The 26711-nt window shown below is 47.3% G+C and overlaps 1 protein-coding gene across 1 annotated transcript; it reads left to right on the top strand.

The window, feature by feature from the left end:
• Window positions 1–967: 967 nt before the first annotated feature.
• A4galt (alpha 1,4-galactosyltransferase (P blood group)) lies at window positions 968–4896 on the top strand. Its single transcript, XM_051189500.1, has 2 exons — window positions 968–1056; window positions 3101–4896. Exon 2 carries the CDS (start codon window positions 3145–3147, stop codon window positions 4192–4194), a length of 1050 nt encoding a protein of 349 aa, XP_051045457.1. The 5' UTR covers window positions 968–1056; window positions 3101–3144; the 3' UTR covers window positions 4195–4896.
• Window positions 4897–26711: the final 21815 nt, after the last annotated feature.

Below are 26711 nucleotides of genomic sequence, written 5' to 3'. Positions count from 1 at the left end.
GTGTGAAGTCAGGAGTGTAAGGCATATGCAGGGCCTTGGGGACCTGAGTCTCTCACATTGCGAGGGTCTGTGCAAGGCTAGGATGTGATCTGGCTTGGGTTTTTATTGTTGTTATAGATAGGGTCTCATGTAGCCCAGGCTATCTTTGAACTTTCTACATAGCCAAGGATGCTCTTGTGCCTCTTGTTTCATCTCCTTAGTGATGAAGACATTTTCTCATTTGTTTATTTGCTTTTGGTGATTTGGTTTGTTTTGTTTTTTCAAGACAGGGTTTCTCTAGGTAGCCCCGGCTATCCTGGAACTTACCGCTCTGTAACCAGACTGGCCTCGAATTGAACTCAGATCCACCTGCCTCTGCCTCTTGGATGCTGGGATTAAGAGTGTGTCCCACCACCTCCTGGATGTTTGTGTTTAAATAGCATCTGGCTATGTTGCACAAACTGGCCTTAAACTTGTGAATGAACTTAAGTGCCTTGCAACCCAGTCACTTTTTCCAGCTCTGAGTTTATATTATCTTGTTATTGTTCTTGGCTTGTGAGATAAGGTCTCCCTGTGTAGCCCAGGCCGGCCCGGAACTTGTGACCCTTCTGTCTCTGCCTCTTTAGTGCTGGGATTCAGCCTTTGACTCTAATTTGCTGAGCAGTAGCTGATTGGTTTCCTAGGTGCTTCCCACAGCCCCTTGCAGCTTGTAGCTAATGAAGGCGCAGAGTTCCAGCTGGCCAACACCTCCTCCATTTGATCAACCCTTCCTATCTCTCCCTGGTGCCCAGCCCAAGTGCCATTTCACCCAGGGAGTTCTAATTGATTGTATTGTCCCTCTGTCTCCAGATGGTCCTCCCACAGCGCTGTACTCTGAAAGCCAAAGTAATGGGCTGCTGATGGTCTACAGCTTTCTCATACTTTCTGCTTTCTCTCTTTTGCAGGTGGGCTGGCAGACCTGAGCATGAGACTACACAGCATGTTCCTGTTGGCATAGAAGATGGGCTCCTAACCCAGTATCCAGGATGCCTGAAGGCAGCTAGGACTCCACTTTCTCGCCATGGGCTGCCCAGGCTGGTCAGTAGCCCTTTAACCCAGAAGTAATCCATCCAGGTGGCTCAAACCCCAGCTCTTCCCTGTGGGATGGCTATTCCAAGAGTCCTGGAAGGGACTGAACTCTCAGGTTCCCGTAGCACCTACCTGGCTGTGTCTAGTCTAGTCATTTGGCCTCTGTCCATACAAGTTTCCGTGTTCCTAATGTAAAAATGATGCAACTGTCCCCTGGAGTGGCCAAGGGCTTGATGGGTATGAATGCAACCTGGAAGATAAAATAGATATGGTGTGACCTAGGGCCAGGGCTGCTGTTAGTCTTCTGGTTATAGGACTGAGTTCCTCCAGGGAACCAGGTACCATCCTGGCCACTCCTTCCCCAGACCAGTTCTCTCCAGGAAGAGTTAATGGAAGAACACAGACCCCATCCCCACCCGCCCATTGTTCCCATACACAACATGCCAGTTTCTGCCTGGGGACAGCATGAGGGATATAGCTGGTCCACTTCCCTATCCTTAAGGCAGAGGTGAGAATTAACCCTTTCAGGTGCTTGTAAAGGTTTGACAGGTTTGTATTGTATGAAATGCCACTATGTTGGTGAGATGGTCAATATTTATTGGAGGAGCAAATGTCTAAAGTAGTAGGGCTTAGTGGTGCATAGCTGCAATCCCAGCACTTGGAAAGCTAAGGCAGGAGGATCACCTTGTCAGAAACCACCCTGGTCTATGTAGTGAATTCAAGGCCACCCTCACCAACTTAAAATAAAAAATCTGCCAGGTATAGTAGCACACACTTTTAATCCCAGTGCCTGGGAGGCAAAGGCAGGCAGATCTCTGAGTTAGTTCTAAGGCAGCCATGGCTATACAGTGAGACCCTCTCTTTAAAAACTTAAATTAAAATTTAAAATTAAAAAAAGGACAGTGGGGGTACTCATTTTTAATCCCAGCACTTGGGAGGCAGAGGCAGGAGGATCTCTGTGAGTTTGAGGCCAACCTGGTCTACAGAGCTAGTTCCAGTACAGCCAGGGATACACAAAGAAACTCTGTCTCTAGAACCCCTCTCAAACAAAAGTCTCAATGGGATGGAAAGATGGCTGAGCAGTTTAGAGTTCTTGCTGCTCTTATAGAAGACCTGAGTTTGGTCCCTGGCACTCATATTGGATGGCTTATCCAACACACTCTTGCTCTCTGCAGGCATCTACACTTGTATACAGTATGCACCCCCAACACACAATAATTCAAAATAAAATAAATTGAGGCTAAAAAGCTGGCTCTCTTCCAGAAGACTCAGTTTCAATTCCCAGCACCCACATGATACTAGCTCACAACCTCTCATTTCCAGTCCCTGGAGATCCAGTGCCCTCCTCTGGTATCTGAGGGCAATTTGTGCATATGGTACCCAGATATACACACACAAGAAAAACACCCATGCAATGAAATAAATAATATACAATAAATAAATCCTCAGATAAAAGACCACTTGCCCCAAGTATCACTCTGTGCGTCCCTCCCCAGCACTGGAGTTATGTGTGTGTCATGCTGTTCTTGTCTTCCATGAGTTCTTATGATTTCAACCTAGGCCCTCTTGCTTTTGCATTTAACCCACTGAGTCATCTCTGCACCTGAGCCCAGGTCTTCATGCCAAATTTTAGATATTGAGTAGCATGTCTTTGAGTGAGCCAAGTCCTATTCATGGAACTGAGGGGTCAAGGGACAGGCCACCACCCCAGTAGGCTAAGAGAGACAGATTTTTTCAGGTTAGTGGCAAAGTGGTTACTTCTGACTGTCCTTGTATCTGCTAGATTCTGGCTGCACACTGTGAGAGACACTGGTTCTGATCCTCGGGCATTCACAACTTTACTATACAAGGCAAAAAGGACCTTGCCCAGGCTCCAGTCCAGTTCTGTTTTATAGGTGAGCAGCCTGTACAGGCATAGCTCATGCCTCTTGGGGCCCAGAGACCCCCAACTTTGGAAGCTGTCAGTTCCCTCGTGTTGGTAGGAAGCGTGTTTCTTGAGGGTCAGGGGTCCCTGTAGCCAGCCAACCTGAATGCTGGTGCTCATTTCTTACAGACCAGTCAATCCTTGTGGGCACCTGCTGTGATCTGGGGGAGACCATGTTCAAGTCCCCCAACTGCCTGCTGAGGATGCTCAGGGGCACCCCCAGACAGCGGGTCTTCACCCTCTTCATTATCAGCTTCAAGTTCACATTCATTGTCTCCATCATGATCTACTGGCACACTGTGGGTGCACCTAAGGACCAAGGACGACAGAATAGCCTGCCAGTGGACATCTCCTGCCCCCAGCTGTCCTTCCCTAGCATCTTTGCCCCAGACAATATCTTCTTCCTAGAGACCTCAGACAGGACCAAACCTAGCTTTCTGTTTATGTGTTCCGTGGAGTCGGCTGCCAGGGCACACCCCGAGTCCCAGGTGGTGGTGCTCATGAAAGGGCTGCATAGATACAAAACAGGCCTGCCTCAGAACTTTGGCATCTCTCTCCTGAGATGCTTCCACAATGTCCAGATACGACCTCTGGACCTGAAGGAGCTGTTTCAGGACACGCCATTGGCAGCCTGGTACTTGAAGGTGCAGCACAGCTGGGAGCCCTATCTGCTGCCTGTACTGTCTGATGCCTCCAGGATCGCACTTCTCTGGAAGTTTGGTGGCATCTACCTGGACACAGACTTTATCGTCCTCAAGAACCTGAGGAACCTGACCAATACGCTGGGTGTCCAATCCCGATATGTCCTCAATGGAGCCTTCCTGGCCTTTGAGCGCCATCATGACTTCTTGGCACTGTGCATACAGGACTTTGTGGACCACTACAATGGTTGGATTTGGGGTCACCAGGGCCCCCAACTGCTCACCCGGGTCTTCAAGAAGTGGTGTTCCATCCGAAGCCTGGAGGAGAGCCACACTTGCCGTGGAGTCACTGCTCTGCCGCCTGAGGCCTTCTACCCCATCCCCTGGCAGAACTGGAAGAAATACTTTGAAGACATCAGCCCTGAGGAGCTGGCACGGCTGTTCAATGCCACCTATGCTGTTCATGTGTGGAACAAGAAAAGTCAGGGTACACATCTAGATTCCACGTCCAGGGCTCTGCTGGCCCAGCTACATGCCCGCTACTGCCCCACCACACACAAAGCCATGAAGATGTACTTGTGAGAGCCCTCGGGCTGCCTCCATAGTATATCAGTACTGTTACTACCTTTCCCAAGGGAGGCAAGATGAGCAGGAGGGAAAGGGCTCTAAGTTGTTGATACTGACTTTAGAGGAGACCAAGGCTGGCCTGGGGAATATGTGTCACCTCTATACACCTGCCCCACCAGGCCAGAGTGGGACTGGTAGACACATTTTGTCCAGTGTTCTTGGTGGCAAGTGATTCTAGAATTAGAGCTAGATCAGCAAGCCTGGAACACTGAAGAGTGTTCTGAGGTAGCTGGAAAAATAGACAGGGCCAGGAGCAGAGCTCAGAGAAGCCTGGGTAGAAATGCTAAGAAGGGTAGAGATCTCCCAGCTTCATGAGCCCAAGGGGAGGGGCAGAGCTCTCTGGGAATCTTTCCTCCCTTGAGGCACTGCTCTGAAGATCTGCCACAGCCCATTCCAGAGTGCAGGGGAAGTGAAAATTCTTGGGAAAAGTGGTTTTTGTTTGTTTGTTTTGTTGGTTATAGATTTTTAAGACAGGGTTTCTTTGTGTAGGCTTGTCCTGGAATTTGCTCTGTAGACCAGGCTGGCCTCGAACTCACAGAGATCCACCTGCCTCTGCCTCCCAAGTGCTGGGATTAAAGGCGTGCACCACCACCACCTGGTTGGGGAAAGTGTTTTAAATACTACCCCTGTTGTAGACAGGAGACTCTAATAAAAGTGGCTTACCAACATCTAATACCCCATGGTCACATAGCACATTTGTGAACACAGACTTGAGCGTGTGTGTGCGCGCGCGCACACACACACACACACTGTCCTATAGATGGGAAAGGGGCTGGAGAATGGTCATTTCATGGGTTACAAAACTCCCTTGGAGAAGCTGGGCTCAGAACTGGGTGACTGGCTGATATGACATGAGAGGAGCCTGTGGTCTCACCTCACAGGAACATCTATGCGGTAACAATTGACTCTTTGGCTGGGCATTCCCATGGATGGTGGGAGGTCAGGAGGCTGCCTGGAGCCCTGGGCTTCTCTTTAGCAAACAGGTGACATATCAGCCTCTGGGCTTTGCCTTTGTACAGACTTGGATGGCTCAGTAAGGGGCTGAGCTGCCAGGCTCCAAAGGTATTCAAGAACAGGTGAGGTTTTTGATGAAGGCAATGAATTATAAGCCAGTTACTTCTCCAATCAATCACAATATCATTTGAAGAGATCTCAATGGTGGGAGCTGGAGAGATGGCTCATCTGTTAAAAGCCCTTGCTGCTCTCCTCTCCCAGAGGACCTGAATTTAGTTCCAAGCACCCTATTTGGGCAGTTCACAACCACCTGGAACTCCAGGTGCAGGGGATCTCCTCTAGTTCACATGCACACACACGATAACAACAACAACAAAAATCTCTACTTCATGGCTGGCTGCTGTGGAATTTACTGCAATTCCTGTTTCCATCTCCCCAGAGATAGGATTGTAGGCCCAGATTCACCAATCTTTTTAAATTTCTTTCTGTTTTAGAATTACAGGCTTTAGCAATACAAACACTATATGTAACTGTACATGTTAGCACAAGTGTTAGGGTTGGGGGTTGTTTAGCCTCATGATCATCTTACAGTGAGACCATAACATGGTAGCACACAGAAATGAAAGACATCACTTCCTCCCCATACGCTCATCCACTGCACCCCGTAGCCTTCAAAACAAAGCCTAACACTTAGGCTCAGCACTCAAGGCCCTCTTTAGCTTGGGCCCACCTCCTTCATACTAAACTCTTATTCTTGGCTCCTTTCCACTCTCATAGCAGCATCTTGATACCCACTATGCTCCTGCAAATGCTGCCTGTCGTACCTCTCCAAACATCTTCACTACCAACTCATTGCTGCCCAAATGCATACTGCCTCTTAGGAAGCCTGGGACTGAGTCTCCTGCTACACAGCACCCAGAGTGTCCCAGTTTAGTTCAACAAAGGTCTTGAAAACGAGAACTTGCCAAATGCATCTCAGAGTCATTCCCATGCTTGGACTCAGAATCCCATGTAGCCAGGTGTGGGCCTCCCAATGTTCATATTCCCTGCAAAGCTGAGGTCCCAGAAGGGGCCAACCATGGTCTACCACATCAATCTGAGACTTGGCCACATGACTTCTTGACACACAGCTGCAGCCTTCTCTGAGGGCCTGCGGGCTGGCCTTCCAGATGGATCTAGGAGGCAGCCTTGGCCCCAGACCTCCCTTGAGTCATGCTTAGCTGGGCCGTGTCCAAGAACAGGGAACTGAAAGATGCTCTGGGAATGGGGAGCACTGAGCAGAGATTTGTCTATATCCTCTACCTCCCTTCATTCAGCAGCCTGTGTCTCGACCAGCCACTCCACACTGAGCCTCTTAATCCAGCTGCCATAAACTGCCAACCAAGATATAGCACTCCAAAATAGCATCATACCCTGGAGATTAGATGGGGAATGGGGAGGTAGGGCCTGGATGCCAGGAGCTGACTCATTCCGAGACTGAGAGGCTTTGAGGCTCAATGAGGGGATCCCAGCATCCACCATCACAAGCCTTGTTCATGTACTTCCTGGGCTGGGAAAAGGCTTGCTAATGTCCAGCTAACGAGCTCACCCCTTTGCCAGCCTCCAACCTCTGAGTTGTGGCCAAGTGTGGCTTTTTCCTCTTTTGCAAAGAGCAGCTGAGTGATGCCACCTCCCAGCATGGATGTGACTGTCACACACTGTATGCCCCCAAATCCTTTTGTATCATACCCCACCTTCCACATTGGGGAATGGAGGTTCAGCCTAGACCCTTCTGAGTTTGGAGATAGAGAGATGGGGGCAGGCTGGCAGAGCTTGTGTGACCTGGGAGCTGGACACCCTATCACTTCATTGCACCCACAGACAGAACCCTGGACAACCCTACCCACCCTCCCACTCACACCTCCCTGCAGGGTCCCTCACCCTCTGCTCGGGCCTGATTTCAGATATCCTGCAACATTTCCCCTGTCCTGAGCCACCCCCACAGTGGGTGGATACCCTGGCAACCTCGAGCTGCCTCTTTATGGAGAAGTCATAACATTCACTGTGCAGCTGGGTATTCTGAAAAAGGGAAAGGGAGGGTGCCTTGTGTGGAACATGTCCTGGGGACATGAAACCAGATTCCCAGGCCCCTATGCTTTCTCACTGGCTAGTCTGTTTACAGATGTTTTTGAACAGGGCTGTGGAAGACAACCCACAGAGGCCCAGGCAAGCTGTCAATTACCTAATGAATCTTCCAGGCTAGCTAGCCAGGCACTGGCCAGCAGGGAAATCTTTCCCAGCAGCCCAGAGCTAGGGGACTAATTTCCCCTGGCTGCTGTATTGACATGCAGCCTCTTGTTTAAATATTAAATTGGACCGCCCTCCATCTGCGTGCCTGGGCAGAGACCAAGGATGATGAGCACTGTGGGCTCCGTTCCTGGAAGTCTGCTTTCTTGTCGTGCTTCTTGCAGACCCCTGCTTAGGGCAAGCTGGGTGTGCAGGGAATGTGGTGTGAGGCTGGAGGTCTGCCCTGGGCAAAGATTCAAGTATGCTCTATGCTGGGGGCAGGTCAGGAGGGAAGGAGGAACACGCATGTCCTCCTTAGGGTTTCTATTGCTGTGATAAAGCACCACTGCCAAAAGCAACTTGGGGAGGAAAGGGTTCATTTCATCTTTCAGCTTGTAGTCCAGCATCCAAGGAAATCAGGGCAGGAACTCAAACAGGACAAGAACATGGAGGCAGAGGTTGATCAGAGGCCTTGGGCAAGTGCTGCTTACTGGCTTGTTCCCCATGGCTTGCTCAATCTGCTTTCTTATGCAAACCAGGACCTCCTGCCCAGATAGCACTACCCATACTGATTTGGGCCTTCCTTCACGATTAATTAAGAAAATGCACTATAGGCTTGCTCACAGGCCAATCTGGTTGGAGCATTTTCTCAGTCGAGGTTCCTTCTTCCAAAATGATGCTACCTTGTGTCAGGTTGACATAGAACCAGCCAGCACAAAACACTTCCAGGAATCTCTACATGGGAGGAAGCCAGTTAGTGGCAACAGTAAAGTCGAGAGCAGGATCTATTCCTAATATCTTCAATATGTCAACAAAACTCAAACTCAACCCAGCTCCACCAACTTCCAAGGAGAGAAGTGAGATCCTAGAGGAACCTGGCTGCTCCTGAACTGGGTGGGAATTGAATATATGCCCAGCAAGGCTTTCTTACAGTAGCCTGAAAGCCACTGTAATAAACAGCCCAGTGGTTTGCAGAAGAGCATGTCTGCCTCACATTAGTCCCAAGTTCAGAGGTGTCTCAGCCATTCCTGGGCTGTGGTTTGTCAAGAATTCAGCTACTGCCACTTTCCAGTCAGCCAAACAAGGGCATACTAGTGTCTAAGGCAGATGTCTTCAAGGACATAATCCAGAAGTTGCATGCTTTGCAACTTTTGTTCATGTCTCATCTGCTTGGACCACATCCGGAGAGTAGACAGAAGAGGAAGGAAGCAAGAGCCTCAGGCAGAGTGACCTAAGGACTAGTGTCCTCTCAGCTGCTCTCACTGACTGCCTCTGCCATTAGACTGTGTACTCTTCTAGACTCTGATCCATCCATGAGCCTGACACCATCCTGCCTGAGCCCTGATACAGGGAAACCCATGACTGCTTGCTAAATGCATGAGAGAGGCCCAGGTGACTGAATGAATATAGCAGAGCCCCTGTGTCATTCTCAGAGCTTGGGCCTGGTGGGGAGAAGGGTCTTTAGGTCACAGGGGGCATACCCTCCAAGGGGATTGTGGGACCCAGTCCCTTCCCATTTTGTTCACTGGCATGTGATAAGCAGTGTGTGCCCTCCCTTGCCATCCGGCACTCTACCAGAGGTCTAACACCTTCCTAGTCATGGATTAGAACATCTCCAATTCTTTGCAGAAACAAACCTTTTTCACAAGCTGACTAGCCTAGGGACTTTGTTACAGCCACAGAAAACAAGCACTGGCTGCTCTTCCAGAGGACCCAGGTTCAATTCCCAGCACCCACATGGCAGCTCAAGACTATAACTCCAGTTCCCAGTGATTCCACCACCCTCACACAGACATATGCGGGCAAAACACCAATGCACATAACATAAAAAAAGAAGAAGAAGCATGACAAGCCATTAGAAGGGGCAGAGCTGAAGAATGGGGGGTGGCCTGTTTTCCAAGAAGCAGCTGTCACACCTGGGCACTGGTAGAGGAGGCAGAGTCCTTGAGTCAGTGTTTAGAGTAGCTACAGGGTGGGAACAATCTAAATGTCCTTCAAGAGGTGAGAAACAGCATGAGTCTGTCTTGATGTGGCTTGTCAGTACTGAGGAATCCCTAGAAGCCATACAGCATTATTAGGGGTATGTCTGAGAAGTTAACAACTGACTCTGAACCATGTGGGAAGGAGCTGCCTTCAGGCCTAGCTTGGTCTAGTCCCTAAGGCTCCCAGTGAGAAGAACAGGGCTGGGTCATACTCTTCTACCCAGGCCATTGTCCCTCCAGGCTCAGGCTGGGACTGAAAACAGCAGGACTTTATCCAGTGTCCCCTTTGCAGGCTTCCATTTTCAGGCTGTGGTGATGCCATCAGCTTCCCTAATTCTGAGCCTAGTCTCTGGAACAGAAAAGGGCATTTCTATGCCAGTGACAGGATGTCTCCCTGTAGAGGGCATGGAGGTCTTTGTGCTCACAGATAGGCACTAGGGGGACCAGGAATGTTTAGCACAGAGTTATTCCTTCAAGGGGAGGAATGTGAAACCTATTTAATGCTCAGAGGTTGGAACCATTATGTGCTGTAGCCTGATGACCTTTACACCATCTATGTGGCCAGAGCCGGCACCAGGCTCTCCTCCAAACCTTTCTCGTAAACTTGTTTTTTGCAGTCAATCTTAGAACTCATCTTTATGGAAGGTATCACATGTACTTTATAAAGAGTTCTGATGCAATCACATCTGATCTGGATTGAGTTTACTTTGTTCCTCAAAGAGATTTTGGTGTGCTCTGTTGTGGATTTAGGGTTGAGTTAATCATCACAAGGACAGTTATCAGCAGGTTGTACTGTGTTTAAACACACCTAAAACAAACAGTTTAGAGCCAGGCTCCCCAAGTTTGAACTCACTGGCTACTGAGTTGTGTTGTTCCACTGCCGTACCTTCCATGGCTTGTGGCTCTGCTGTCCATTAAGGCCACAGAGACCCTCAAATTTCCCTGCTTCCCTAGGAGCTGTGTCACACAGATCCAGCAAATTTTCTGTGCCTGCTATGACCCCAGCCTGCTATGTCCTGCCTGAAGCTTGGCTCATAGCTCCCACTTCATCATTAGGTTGCCATTCTGGGTTTTGCCACAAAGACAACAGCCTATTAAACACCACTCTGCCCTAAAAAACTCCCTCTGAGTTTAGGGTGACATCAACATACTTGTCCCTTGCCCCCGTCCTGCTGAGCCAAACTGGGGTGAGGGACAAAGTGTGGGTGGGGTATCATCTTAACCCCCAAAAGACTGTACAGTCCCCAGGTTCCGTTACCCTCCACCCTAGGGCAAAACCAAGTGGGTGGAGCTGGTGGCTCTGGAGTCTGGTTGGAAGCAGTGGGATGATGACAAGTGACAGGCTCGTGTCTTCACGACCCCACAGACAAGACTGAAAAATGAGGTTCTGTGGGTAGAGTCCCTGCCTTCTGTGCATGACGTCCTGGGTTTGATCCCCAGCACTGAATAAACTCAGTTTGTTGGTGAATCCCAGAACGTGAAGAATGCAGGCAGGAAAATCAGAAATTCAAGGTCATTCTCCACTACAGTCAATCAGCAAAGTGGTGACAAACCACACCCAGCACAGTGTGATGAACTGGATACCTGACAATGGCTGAGATGGAGCCAGTGTGGTGTCCAACATCTATGGTCCCAGCACTGACATGGCTAAGGCAGGAGGATCAGTGCAAGTTTAAGGCCAGCCTGGATTACATAGCAAATTCCAGGCCAGCCAGAGTTACATAGTGAGATCCTGACTTAAAAAGCAAAATCAAGGCAGTGTCTGCCTAGCATGTACCCTGGGTTCAATTCCCAATACCACATAAATGAGCATGGTGGTACGCACCTGTAATCCTCTCACAGGGGTAGACACAGAGATAGCAGGAGTCTGAGTTCATTCTTGGCTAAATAGCAAGTCTGAAGCCGACCTAGGCTACATGAAACCTATGTAATACAAAAACTACACCAGGCACAGTGCTCATGCATTTTTTTAACCTAGGTTTGTTTATTTATTAAATGTGTATGAATATCTTGCCTATATCTAGTGTGTGTATGTATGTGCCACATGTGTTTCTGGTGCCCTTAAGCTCAGAAAAAGCATCACATCTCCTACAACTGGAGTTACAGTTGCGAGTTAGCATGTGGGTGCTGGGAATCAAACTCTGATCCTCTGCAAGAGCAGCCAGTGCTCTTAATCACTAAGCCATCCCTCCAGCCCCAAGGGGGCTTATGTTTTTAATCTCAGCATTTGGGAGGCAGAGGTAGTGGATGTCTGAGTTCAAGGCCAGCCTGGTCTACAGATCAAATTCCAGGCCAGCCAGGGCTATGCAGAGAATCCCTCTCTCAGTAACAACAGAATGGTGTGCAGTGAAGTCGCAGAAGTTCTGGTCCTCAGAGTCTGAACTTGAGGGTCATCTGCAGGTATGTGTCAACATTGTGCTTATAAGCAGAGACCCCTACCGCTGGAGTAATAAAGAGAGACCCTCCCCACTCGGGACTGTGTAAATAACTGTCTACTTAAAGAGCTGAACCGGCCACTGTGGTATCTTTGTCTGGGGCCTACAGCATGATAATTAGGCTGGCTAGTTCTGTTCTTCTAGTTTTCAGGGCTTTTTAAAAAAATTATTTTTATATCACATTTTATTTATTTCTCTTACGTGTGTATGTGGGGGGGGGTATGCCATGGTGTGAATGACTCTTAGAGAGTCAGTTCTTACGTGTGGGTCTTAGAGATTGAAATCAAGTAATTAGATTTCCTGGATCATGTGAAGACATGTGTATATGTATATAACTGTGTATAAATGGTGTGCACAAATGCACATATGTGTGGAGGGCAGAGGTAGACACTGCATGTTTTCCTGTCTCCTGTAACCATTCCCCACCTTTGTGTTCCCCTTTATTTTCATTTTATGGGAGTTTTGTCAGCATGTATGTCTGTGTGTCACATGTCTGCAGTGCCTTCAGAGGCCAAAATACATGTTAAACCCTTGGTCTACAGTTGCAGGTGGTTATAATCTTCCATGTAGGTGCTGGGAATTGAACCTGGGTCCTCAGTAGGAACACTCAGTACTCTTAACCAACAAGCCATCTCTCCAGCCCCCCACCCTATTTTGTGAGCCCGGGTCCTGCTCTGAACCTGGAGCTCAGTGATTGGCTGGCTGTGAGCCCCTGGGCTCCAGCCACACCTACTTCCCAGCACAGGGATTACAGAAGTGTGCCACTCCCAACAGCTTCCCCCACAATGGGTTCTAAGGATCCAACTCAGGTCTGCATGCTTGAGGAACAAGCACTTTACCAACATAGCCTTCTCCCCAGGCCCTTTGATGGATTTGTGCTTCTCCAGGTTTGTCTAGTCTGGCTATGCAGTGATGCCTTCCAGAAACCCTGGGACAGGATTGCCTATCCCAGAGAGGTCCACAGGTTCAACTTTGCCTGTAGAACTAACAGCTGGGCATCCCCTCTCCCGAACCCTAAACCTCTGTGCCCCCACAACACTGCCTAACACTGGTCAGCCTCCTTTCTGCCAGTGCCAGAGGCTCCTGTCGCCCCCACCTCCAGCTAAGCCTTGGTACAGCCCAAGCCTTTAGCCTCCCCATTCTGTCCCCTTCCCCAGGGAAATCCCCAGCTGTCTGCCAGACTTCAGAGAAACCACATGAGCCTAAACATTTCTTCACTGGGAAATGCTATATCCTAGGATTGCTGGGAAATCAGGCTTAAAGGGGAAAAAAAAATCAGTCAATTGAAGAAAAGAAATGACTCATGCTTTGGTAAAAGGGGGTAAAAGGAGCAATATTTCACAAGCTTCCTTCTGGACATTGAACAACAGAGAAGCTGCAAGAAAACCCTGTCTCCTACAGCAGTTAACTTTCCATTTGAACACTTTTTCCCATTTTGGTTTTAAATGTATTTCAATCCCCAGATCAATCATGAAAGGTCAGGATTGAGGTTAAGGAAGAACAGTCCATCTGAGGAAAATGAGCGAAGACAGATGAGCATGCATCCCAGCCCTGCTGCGTTCCAGAACCACAGGCTTTTAGAGCTGGCAGGGAACAGCGATATCCTAGGCTAGCTGCTGGAACCCACCTTCCCAATATGAGAGTGCCAGACATGGAACAAGTAGATATAATTAACAACAAAGGCTTTGTTTCTCTGGGGTATGAGGCTAGAAGATGGAGAGTGTGGGCTCAGGTTATTTCCTCATCTGAACATCCCAGGCTTATGAAATTGTCCTCTGTCTCTGAACATTTTATTTCATGATCTCTCAGTAGCTGCTTCAGATCCTGCTGTTACACCACATTCACCATGCAGATTTTACCCAGAAATCATTGCCACTTTATCACATCCATGTTTATTCTTTTTTTTTTTAAATGCCAGTTCTTGCCTACATGTGTGTATGTTGTGTGTATGTGTATCATGTGCTTGTTTGGTACCCCTGGAGGCCAGAAGAGGGAGTTAGGCCTCCTGGAACTGAAGTGATTGTGTGCCACTATAGGTGCTGGGAACTGAACCCCAATCCTCTAGAAGAACAATAAATGCTCTTAACCACTGAGCCTTCTCTCCTGTCTTGAGTTAATTAATTAATTAATTTGAGGCAAACTCTATGTAGCCTTGGATAGCCTGGAACTCACTATGTAGACCAGGCTGGCCTCAAACTCATAGAGATCTGGCTGCCTCTGCCTCCTGAGTGCTGGGCTCAAAGGTGTGTGCCACTAGGACTGGCCATACTTCTGCCATTGTTGACTAGGCCATACTCTCCTATAGTTGCAAGGAAATCTGGGTAAAACAGTTGTTAGGTAAGAACAGTACTGAGCTAACAGTCTAGTATAAGACTGTAGAGATGGTTGATGGTTAAAAGCACTTGTTGCTCTTGCAGAAGACCCAGGTTCCGTTCCCAGCACAACCATCTGTAACTCTAGATCCATGGGATCTGACACCTTCTGCCTCCACAGGCACTAGGCACACATTTGGCACACATACGTAAAGACAGATAAAATACTCATATACTTAAAAGGAAGTAATATTAAAAATTCACCGGGCAGTGGTGGCACACTCCTTAACTCAGTGGGTAGAGGCAAGTGGAACTCTGAGGTTGAGGCCAGCCTGGTCTACAGAGCTAGTTCCAGGACAGCCAGGGCTACACTGAGAAATCCTGCCTCAAAAATGGGGGTGGGGTGGGTGGGTAGGGGATGGATACTAAGGAGAAGTCACCCATGTCTGTCACAAGAGCTTTCTGCCAGTTGCAGGCAAGAGTCTGGGGAGATAGCTCAGTGAATACTGCACAAACATGAAGAACCGACTTCTGATCTTTAACACATGTATGAAGAAGCTAAGCATGGTAGCAAGAACCTGTAACCTCAGTGCTGAAGGGGCAGAGACGGGATCCTTGGGACTTGCTGGCCAATCCAGTCAAACCCATGAACTGTAGCCTCAGTGAAAGAACTTGTCTAAAACACAAGGTAGAGATGTAATTGGGAACATCCAAGGTTCACCCCCAGCCTCTATATATGCATACAGATACGTGAAACCACACACACACACACACACACACACACACACACACACACACACACACCACACACACACCAGAAGAAGGAAGGAAATAAATTCGGGCCATCATGTGGCATGACTTCCTAGAATGCAATGATAGAACATTTAGATTGTCAGGCAGGATACAGACGTGAGTGGGACCTGGGAGGCCTGCTGATAGCCTACACCCTCCCTCTGTGCAAACTCAGAAGCTATTGTCAAAGCTCAGCCTTCCATGGGAAACCTCAGTTCTAAAAACAGTAAAAGTCTTAACTGACAGTCATGACATGAGTCATGAGACCATGAGCCATCTCAAGAAGTGACAGATGAGCTGACCAAGCAGCTGAATCTCATGGCGGTCAGAATGCCCTTCTCAGAGTAAAGTTCCCTGAGGCTGTGCAGGGAACACCTTTAACCCCAGCACTCTGGAGGCAGAGCAGGTGGGTCTGTGAGTTCGAGGCTAGCCTGTCTACAGAGAGAGTTCCAGGCCAGCCTTCACGTGCTTTTGGTTGTTTTGTGTTTGTGGAGCTCACTTGAGCTTCGTCCTTTTATTTTTCTCAGAGAAAATGTATTTAATTTTTATTCATGTGTATGCCACATGTGTGTGTGTGCCCTTAGAGACCTGAGGCAGGTGTCTCATCCCCTGGACCTAAAGTTACAGGCAGTTGTGACCTGACCAATGTGGGTGCTGGGAACTGAACTCAGGCCTCTATAAAAGCAGCATGGTTCCTCTGTATATCCCAGCTGTCCTGGAACTAACTGTGTAGACCAGGCTGGCCTCGAACTTAGAGATCTGCCTGCCTCTGCCTCCTGAGTGTTGGGATTAAAAGTGTGCACCACCACCGCCCAGCTGAAATTGACTTTTCTTAAAATTAAAGTGTTGTTTTTGGGAGTTGAAGAAAACAAAACTTGGGTTCTGTAACAAGTTAGCTAAACCAGATCCCTTGATCTCTAACCATCTCTTGAGGAATAGCTGATCTGCCCCAGAATTACAGTGATGGCCAAATATCTGTTACCTGCCATTAGACAGCAGCTTCCTCAGCTCCACTCATATCCACAGCTGAGAGATGGGACATGTCTGCCACACGAACCTGGGCAGAGGGAGGCTGGTGTCCTAGCTCAAACACCTGCTGTGACACTATGATTGGCTTCTTTGTATCACTCCACCAATCTGCAGGTTCTGGACTCTTTGTGCGGAAATCTAACTCGTTATTTCATAAGGACAGCTATTTGGCTGAGATGGGACATAATGTTAACAAATTAAAAATTATGGCTGTCTTTGAACTGCCTGTGATAAGAAATAAAAGGAATCTGATGAGCCAAGGAAAGGATAGTTAGTTGTTTTGAGAAACCTAGGCCCCAGCAGATCTGTGATCCGTAGCCCTAGCACAGTCTCTGACTAGCCCAGCTCTGAGCCCAGAGCCAGTAAAAGAAACAGATCCTGGACTTGGGACCTGAGCCAGCCAAAGGGACACTTTATCCCTGAACCCAGAGCCAGAGAAAAACGCCCTGATGTCAAAGCCAGAGTCAAAAAAAAAAAAAAAAAAAAAAAAAAAAAAAAAACCCACACATTTTTGCTCCTAGAATCAGAGCCAGTTAATGAAATTTGCCCTGGCACTAAAATTAGAGCCTAAAAGCTACAGTTTGTTCCTGAAACCAGAGCCATCTCTGCTTCCTCACACAAAATGAACCAATCCCTGAGCAGGAAAAACCGACCAATCCCTGAGAAGGGAAGTAGTAACCTCTACTCTAAAGGCATGACTCCCCATGGATCTTAAACCTAGGGAAGTAGTAACCTCTAGCCTAGAGATGTCCCCCCTGACCTTAGCAGGAGGCAGCCTCTTCCAATCAGTGAGGTGCATGACTGCCCCTGACCTTAGCCCACGGGGATGGGCCAATCAGAAATGGGCAGCGCATCATCCCACAAAGAGAGAGACCAATCAGAAACAGAAAACGTCCCACCTAATGGAGCCAATCCCAAATCTGTAGTTATGCAGGTTAGAAATTCCTTAAGCCACCTCCCTCCTGCCTGGGCACTATACACCCACACACACCCGCCCCCCTACCAGCCCCAGCTGCTGCCTCTGCTGCTGCTTTTTCTTCTTCAGATAGATGGAGTGACCCAAGTTAACTCAGAATAAAGACTCTGCTTTTGCATTCTCATGGTGGTATTTTGGGGATCTGAACTTTTGGCATAACATCTTAGATTTCAGAGAAGATTAGGAGGTTAGAGCTGGGCAGGGTGGTGCACACCTGCCATCCCAGCTGAGCCAAGAGGATCACAAGTTTGTACTCAGCAAGGAGGGGAGTAGGCAGTGATCAAAAAGTTTAGCATAGAAACAAAGTCTCTTAACAGCCAGGCATTGTGGTGCACTCCTCTCCTGTAAGCATTGCAGCTTGGATAGGATGAGGATGGATTCTGGCACTTGGGAGCCACAGAATACTGAGTGTTACAGCTCGGGTGGAAAGGTATTCTGGCACTCTGGATCCACAGGCCACAGTAAGTGTAGCAGTTTACAGCCCTGCTTCAGGGAAAAGCTTCCCCAGAATAACAGCTCTGCTCCTGCAGGGGAGGGCTTTTGGGTGAAGTTGTTACAGTTCCACTCAGGTCCCCTGGAGTGTAACAACTCCACTTCTAAGGAGAAGGTTTCGCCAGTGAAAAGTGTTACAGCCCTGCTCTGCTTTGGCTCCAATGGAAAGTTGTTGCTTCTCTCCTCCGCTCCATTCCAGTGAAGGAAGGTCTCACCCAAACCTCATTTAAGAGATTTATTGGGAGCTAAGAATCCAGGTAGCTGGACAGGTGCAAGCTGAACAGGTACAGAGTTTATATAAGGATACTTAGGGTGAGTTTTTCCAGGGAAGTTTCCAGGGTGGGGATTGGTCAGATTGCAATCCCTGAGTTCAGATTGGCTAGATCTCCTGCTCAGGGATTGGTTAGTTTTCTGCACAGGTTTCGGATCTGATTTGGTTCTGGTTTCACGGCCAAAGTGTGTTTCTTTCACTGGTCCTTTGTAGCTTTTTGGCTCTAATTTTAGGGTCAGGGTGTATTTCTGATTCCAGGGACAAAATGTGTTTCTTTGGCACTGGATTCAGGGGTCAGGGCGCCATTTCTTTGGTTCTGGCTACAGGGCCAAAGTAGTTTCTTTGACTCTGCTCAGGGTGTGTTTCTTTGGCTGGCCCTTCGCGCCCCCCCCCCCAACTCCAGTAATCCCAGCACTTGGGCAGTGAAGGAAGAACACTCAGCTAACCAAAAAAAAAAAAAAAAAAAAAAAAAAAAAAGTAGGGGTAGGGATGCTGGTGAGGTTAAGAGCACTGGGAATTCAATTCCAATTCCCAGCAACCACATGGTGGCTCACGACCATCTGTAATGAGATCTAGTGCCCTCTTCTGGTGAGCAGGCATACATGCAGGAGGAAATCTATACATAATAAATCATTAAAAAAGAAAAAAAAAAGTCAGTACACACCTAGGATGTAGAAACTACCTCATTGCACTATTTTGTTTTGCTTAGCAATGAGTCTGAGTTCTATTGTAATAAAATTAACTTTTTCTTCTATCTCCCCTCCCCCATGGCCAGGTGCTCATCCAAATGTTTACTTAAATGTCATGGTTCATCCTGTTGTGCCGTGGTCCTGCCCATTGGCAAATTTCTCCTGTTTTTGTGTTTTTCTCCCATCTTGGCAAGTTCTTCATCTGCTAACAGAACCTGTTGCCATGAAAACCTTAATTAAGCAGAGCCAGTGGCCCAAGCATTGAGCTGGGTACCTGGGAGTTGAGTACACTTTACAATTAGAGGTTTGTTTTTTTTTTTTTTTTTTTAAGATTTTCTTTTTTTATTTATTATGTACACAATGTTTCACCTGCCAGTACGCCTGCAGGCCAGAAGAGGGCACCAGATCTTGATGAATGATTGTGAGCTACCATGTGGTTGCTGGGAATTGAATTCAAGACCTTTGGAAGAGCAGCCAGTGCTCTTAACTTCTGAGCCATTTCTCCAGCACTACAATTGGCCTTTTAATACTTTTGTTTTTGTAGCTCAGAATGGCTTCAAACTCATGTATAACCAAGGATGTCTTTGAATTCCTTATCATCCTGCCTCCCCACCTTCCTTGAGTGCTAGGATTGCCAGTGTGCATCACACTGAACTACATGCCCAGCCCTACTGTTGGCCTTTATATCCAAAGTTTCCTCACAGGTTTAGTCAAAGTCACATAAAAAGTATCCAAGGGAGGATGGCTCATCGATTAAGGATGAATGTAATCTGGGATATCCCTACCATTGACACCCCTCCTCTCGCCATTCTGGTTCTGATAACCCACCACAGCAGTTGCCCTTTGGCACATCTGTCTCCTTACTCAAACCCACACCTGCCTCCCCAATGCACCCACAAATAAATAAATGCTATTTCTGAAAGGTTTTATTAACTTTCTGTGTATGTAAGAACCTTTACAAGTGAGTGAAGCCCACAAATGTGATGAGAACAATTTTTTCTTTCAGACAGAGCAACCCATCTGTGAAGGAGTGTGTGGTTGGGAGACATCTGGGCTGGTGTAGGGAATTACCAGGAGGAAAGATTGACCATGGGAGCATGTGTAGAAGCTGGGAGCGAATGTGGACTCCCGGGAGCTCCTTAATTCAGGATCTCTGCAGCCTCTGGCAGCCAAGCCTGTCCACAAAGAAGAATCCTCATGGCTCCAGGTATGGGGGTCAGACTGCTTTCTGAAATACTCTTTCAGGCAGACACTGAGGTGGTTTGCCTAGTTCCTGCCATGAGCAGACTTCTGGGCTGCTGGGGTCTCCCCATTTTGGAAATAGCATTGCTTCAAGGAAATTCTTAGGTAGGGTCAACATAGTAAAAATAGAGATCCTGCCAAAAGTAATCTACAGATTCAATACAATCCCTATCAAAATCCCACCACAATTCTTCACAGACCTTGAAAGAACAATACTCAACTTCACATGGAAAAACAGAAAACCAGGATAGCCAAAACAAGCCTGTACAATAAAGGATCATCTAGGGGCATCACCATCCCTGACTTTAAGCTCTACTATAGAGCTATAGTAATGAAAACAGCTTGGTATTGGCATAAAAACAGACAGGTAGACCAATGGAATTAAATTAAAGACCCTGATATGAACCCACACACCTATGAACACCTGATTTTTGAAGAGAAACTAAAAATATAAAACATAAAAAAGAAAACATACTCAACAAATGGTGCTGGTATAACTGACTGTCAACATGAGGAAGAATGAAAATAGATCCATATCTATCGCCATGAACAAAACTCAAGTCCAAATGGATCAAATATCTCAATATAAATCCACACCCCATAGAAGAAAAAGTGGGAAATACACTTGAATGCATAGGCACAGAAGACCACTTCCTTAAATAAAACAGCAGTAGCACAGACACTGAGAGCAACAATTAATGAATGCTCAGCATTCTTAGTCATCAGGGAAATGCAAATCAAAACCACACTGAGATTCTATCTACACAGATCAGAATGGCTAAGATCAAAAACACTAATGACAGCTTATGCTAGAGAGGGTGTGGAGAAAGGAGAACACTCCTCCATTGCTGGTGGAAGTGTAAACTTGTACAGCTGCTGTGGAAGTCAGTATGGCGATTTCTCAGAAAATTAGGGATCATCCTACCTCAAGACCCAGCAATACCACTGTTGAGAATATCCCCAAAGGAGGCACATTCACACCACAAGGACATTTGTAGTGAGGTAGTCCTTCTGTAGCACTGACCACGCCCATTGGGGGGTGGAGCGATGCTCAACTATGTTCATAGCAACATTATTTGTAATAGCCAGATCTTGGAAACAGCCTAGATGCCCCTCAACTGAAGAATGGATAAAGGAAATGTGGTACATTTACACAATGGAGTACTACTCAGTGATAAGAAACAATGGCATCTTAAAATTCACGGGTAAATGGACAAAACTAGAAAAAAAAAAAACATCCTGAGTGAGATAACCCCAAACCAAAAAGACAAATATAGTATGTGGGTACCAGACATAAAGCAAAAGATAACCAGTCTACAATCTACAACCCTAGAGAAGCTAGAACCCTCTCCCAGAAACAGATGGAAGCAGATACAGAAATCCACAACTAACCACTGGGCCAGGCTCCTGGAGTACAATTTCAGTGATGGAGGAGCAAAAATATGAATAAAGAAGTCAAGACCATGATGGGGAAACCCCCAGAATCAGCTGACCCAAGATAGTGAGAGATCACTGGCTCAGGTCTGACAACTGGGTAACCGGCATAAGACCGAACTAGACTCCCTTAATATAGGTGACAGTGGTGTGACTGGAACAATATATGAGGCCACTGGCAATGGGCCCCAGATCTAACTCTAATGCACAAACTGACTTAGTGGAGCCCATTCTATGTGGTGAGATACCTTGCTCAGCCTAGAAACAGGGTTTGGGGGGTGGGGAGTGCCTTGGTCCTGCCTCAATGAAATAACAGGACAGACTTAGTAGACTTCCTAGGGGAGGCTTTACCCTATCCAAGGAGCAGATGGGAGATGGTGGGGGGGGAGCTAGGATTGGAATGTAAAAAAATAAAGAAAAAAAGAAAATTCTTACTGGCTGTTTAAATTTATTTCAAGAGGAGGGGCCAAAGCACTGCCTCTAAGCACTGGGTGACCTACTTGACTGCACAGGTCCGTGGTGAGACATGGTGAGAGTGGCCAGGGTAGGTGGAGGTGAGGGTAGTTTGTGGTTACAAGTGGGGTAGACATCAGGAGAAACCCCAGTAACTTGGGTCAAATTCCATTCTATTCTATTCTGTTGTTAATCTTTTGAGGTAGGGCCATAAGCAGCCCAGGCTGGCCTCAAACTCACTAAGTAGCTAAGAATGACCTTGAACTTCTTTTAATTTGCCCCCTAATTTTGAGAATGGAGAAATGGCTCTTGCAGAAGACCTGGGTTTGGTTTTTAACACCCACATGATGGATCACAACTGTTTATAACTCCAATTAGAGGGAATCTGATGCTCCCTTCTAACCTCTGGTGGGCACCAGGCATGAATATGGTGCACATACCTATATGCAGGCAAAACTTCCAAACACATAAAATAAATAAATCTAAACAAACAAACAAACAAAAAAACACCCTGAATTTCTTGTTGGGAGAGGTAGTGTCCATGTGTGTCATGGTGCCCATGTGTAGGTCAGAGGACCACTGTCTCCACCCTATGGATTCCAGAGATGGAACTCTAGCTGTCAGGCTTGGTGGCAAGTGGCTTCTGCTGACTCATTTCCTAGAATCTGAATTTCTGATCCTTCTGGCTTCCCCTTCCCAGTGCTGGGGTTACAGATGTGCACCACCACATTGTATGTGCCAAGTATCAAACCAAAGACCTAGTGCATACTAGGCACACTCCACCAGCCGAACTACATCACTGTGACCTTGGGTCCCATGTTTCTATGTAATAAAACAGAGTTGCATGAACTACCTGTGGCCCCAGATCAGGAGATGGCCCAGGCTTCTCTTGCCTGTTATCACTACCTTGGAACCAAGGCAGACACTTCTTCTTTTTCAATTGTCCACACGGAGGCGATGTTGTTCTCGGGATGTTCTTACAGAGGGAGGCTGTGATAATGATGCTAAATTTAGTCTAAATTTAATCTAAATTTAGTCTTCCCTCAAGGTCCCACAAGCCCTTCAGTTTCCCAGAACGGACCGTGTACATAAGCCACCTGGCACCCGGCTCCACTCCTCCACTCCCAGGCAGGAGGGGTGCGGACTCCAGGTACTGCAGGAGGTTAGTGTCAGCCCCAAACTGACCGCCAGCCCCACCCCTAGCCCTGTATAATCCAGGACTGGCTTGAGGGCAGAAGTGTAGCCAGGCTTGGGTTAATGAAGGAGAGGCTTCACACCTCTGTGACCAAGTCTTGGATGAGCAGTCTGCACCCCAAACTTGCTGGCCTCCAGAGGCAGCCAGGTTCTCAGTCCTATTCCCCTCTAACACTTCCTTGTGTTTTGGCTGCATTCTGAGCTTGGCTTGTGACCTCACAGGGATGCTTACTGACTCATGCATGCCTCAGACCACCCCTATCCCTAGATGCATGCACAACCCTTGACTTCTCTAACCACTCTGTACTTGAGTCCAGAAGAACTTCATATTCTGCAACCTCCCTGCCCTAAGACATCCAGAACAAGTCCCAGGAGGGAAGGGGGTGGGGGATGTTTCCAGATAGGACAGGAACAGGGGCAAGAAGGGAACAGGATCTGATAGGGACAGGACTGGAGGATGCCACAGAATTGACTTTTTTCTAACCAGATTGCAAGACATCAGTCAAAAGCAGAGAATGGCAAGGTCCCAGCTTATAGCACAGATGAAATTGTGTGAACTACAAAGAGCAGTAGAAACCTAAAGCTTCAACTGGGTCACAGAGCAAACCCTTTCCCATACATACTACCTGGGAACCATCCTTGGGTACTTTGGTAATACCTGGGATATGGTGTTATGTGGACACCTACCCCCCCCCCCGTCACAGGTGCCCCCTCTTCTAGTCTCCATGGGGGAGGGCTGATTGAATTGAGTGCTAGGACTCAGGAAGCCTCTGTGAGACCCACCATGCACATCTTATAATCTGAAGAGAGTAGGGAGGGGCACAGCACTAGAGGCATCAGTCAGTTAGGATATAATTCCACAGTTTTCATCTTTCTTTCTTTTTTAAGATTCATTTTATTTTGGGCTGAGTGCACCATTAATCCCAGCAGTCCCAGCACTCAGGAAAGGCAGGTGGCTCTCTGTGAGTTTGAGGCCAGCCTGATCTACAGAGCAAGTTCCAGGCCAGCCAAGGCTACATAACTCTGCATAACTCTGACTGCTCTGGAACTCACTCTGTAGACCAGGCTGGCCTGGATCTCTATGAGATCCACCTGCCTCTGCCTTCCAAGTACTGGGATTAAAGGCGTGCACCACCACCCAGCTCAAGACTCTTATCTCAAAGAGAAAAAAGAAAAAAGATTTATTTTTATTGCCTGTATGCATATCTGTGCATCACGTGCATGCCTGGTACCTTTGGAGGCCAGTAGACGGTAGAGAGTAGCGGAGCACCTGGAAGACAGTTCAGACCTCCTGCCCTGACTTTCTTCAGTGATGGACTGTGATATGGAAGGGTAAGCCAAATAAATCCTTCCTCCTGAAATTGCTTTAGTCATGGTGTTTTATCACAATAATATAGAAACACATATATACCATTTGTTGTGTGAGTGCTGTGAACCAAACTCTGGCCCCCAGGTTTGACACATGTATCATTGACCAGTAAACCATCTCACCAGCCTCCTTTCTTCTTGGCATATATTCTTACCACACACCGTTGAGAGAGCCAACACTGTAAAGTATTAGCCAGCTATAGGGAAGAACCAAGCCCTGATGTGAGGCTCAGTTACAGCATGTGGGGAAGCAAGAGTATTAGCTCTGCCCTGTCAGGGGAATATTACTAGGGGTGTGACTTTTGTTTATGCTGCATTTGTTTAACTCTGTGAAGCTGTGATTCTCTGCCTGTCTGAAACACCTGATGGTCTACTAAAGAGCTGAGCTGAGTAGCAAGGCAGAAGCAAGGATAGGTGGGACTGACAGGCACAGATGATAAATAAAGGAGAAATGAGGAAGAGGGGAGCAAGAAAACAAGGAGAGGAGGAAGGACTTCAGGGGCCAGGGGCCAGCCAGCCAGCCAGCCATGGAGTAAGAGTGAAAGAAAGTATACAGAAGTAAGAAAAGGAAAAAGCCCAAAGGGAAAAGGTTGATGAGTTAATTTAAAAATAAGAAAAGCTGACTAGAAACAGGTCAAGGCCGGCACTCATAACTAAGAATATGCCTCTATATCTGATTTACTTGGGAACTGGGTGGCAGCCCCCCCCAAAGAGTTCAAAAAAGTAAAAGAGTAAAGCATCTCACAATACTGCCCTGGTGGTGCCCAGTCAGCCCTGAGCCTGGCCCTGCCCTGTGCTTCTCCCTCCCCTTGCTGACCCTGGCTTCTGCAGTGTTGTGTACCAGTAGCACTGTGGCCTATCAGGAAGCAGAGCTTTGCCCAGGTGGGATCTGCTGATGTCAGATATTGCAGAAGAAGTTGAATGACAGCTGGAGGTATCAATATGTTATTCTGAGATAGGGGCTCACTACTTGTTTGGGCCAGCCTTGAAATTGAGATGCTCCTACCTTGGCCTCCTTCATAGTTTGGATTACACAGGCCTTAACTCAATTTCTTTTAACTTGTGGAAATGAACACCAGCCCTCATGACTGCTGGGGAAGACCCCAGGGTCTTATGGATGGCTTGGCTCCTTGATTACCCCATCATGTTGTTGGAAAAGGCGAATTTCAGTGTTGTACTAAGGAACACACAAAGTGAAAGTAATTCAGCAGGGCAATTTCTTTTTGTAAAAAGGGTGTGCCGCACCCCCATCTTGAGCAGTGGGATAGCAGCACATGGCCCAGATAACCTCTGTCTTTTGGGATTGTTTGAAAGAAAATGGTCCCCAAAGAGAGTGGCACTATTAGGAGGTGTGGCCTTGTTGGAGGAAGTGTGCTACTGATGAGGCAGGCTTTGAGGTCTCTTAGATGCTCAAACCACGCCCAGTGACAGACCATTTCTTGTGGCCCATGGGTCAAGGTGTACACGCTCAGTTCCTCCAACACCATGTCTGCCTGTAGGCTGCCATGTCCGACCAAGATGATAATGGACTAAACCTCTGAAATGTAAGTCACCCCAATTAAATGTTTTCTTTTATAAGAGTTGTCATGGGGATTAGAGAGATGGCTCAGTGGTTAGGAGCACTGACTGCTCTTGCAGAAGACCAGGGTTCAATTCCCAGCAACCACATGACAACTCACAAATGTCTGTAACTCCAAGATCTGACATCCTCACACAGATATAACATGCAGGCAAATAAAATAAAAGTAGTTTAAAAAAAAAGTCTTGTCAGTCATGGTCATGGTGTCTCTTTCACAGCAATAAAAACCCTAGGACATATTGTTTTGTTTTGTTTGAAATAGTGTTTCGCTGTATAGTCCTAACTGGATTGGCAATCATAGAAATCCTCCTGCTTCTGCCTCTGCCATGCTGGAATTAAAAGTGTACACCACTGTATCAGTGCCCTTTGTTTTTTATCCCTAACTCAAGGGGGAGTTTGATGAGAACAGAGGGAAGGTGTAGGGTTAGCAATATGGCATTCATGAGCATTTCATGAATTCTAGGAAAGTGATTACACCTGGTCAGTCAAGCTTATCAAACAAAGTCTGGGAAAAGACATGAAACCTGGTTATAAGAAAAGGAATGAAGCTGGGAGTGAGGTGGATCTCTGTGAGTTGAGTCCAGCCTGGTCTACAGAGCAAGTTCCAGGACAGGCTCCAAAGCCACAGAGAAACCCTGTCTCGAAAAACAAACAAACAAACAAACAAAAAACAAAGAAAGGAGGGAGAGAGGGGGGAGGGAGGGAAGGAAGGAAGAGAAAGAGAACGAGAAAGAACAAAGTGGACCTGAGGGACATCTGGAGCAATGTCTTCCTGCTTATGAGCACTTGCTGCTCTTTCAGAGGACCCAGGTTCAGTTTCCAGCACCCATATGTTGGCTAACGGTCATTTATAACAGTAATTTATAATAACTTATTTATAATGCCAGTTCCAGAGGATCTTAAGTCCTCTTCTGGCCTCCTCAGGCACCAGGCATATATATATATGCATGCAAAACTCTCAAACACATAAAATCTCAAAACAAATCTTTTAAAATCCAGGTGTAG

Source organism: Phodopus roborovskii, unplaced genomic scaffold (assembly GCF_943737965.1).
Source record: "Phodopus roborovskii unplaced genomic scaffold, PHOROB, whole genome shotgun sequence".
Classification (NCBI taxonomy): domain Eukaryota; kingdom Metazoa; phylum Chordata; class Mammalia; order Rodentia; family Cricetidae; genus Phodopus; species Phodopus roborovskii.
Note: the sequence above shows the minus strand (reverse complement) of the source record. Positions and strands in the feature narration are given on the sequence as shown.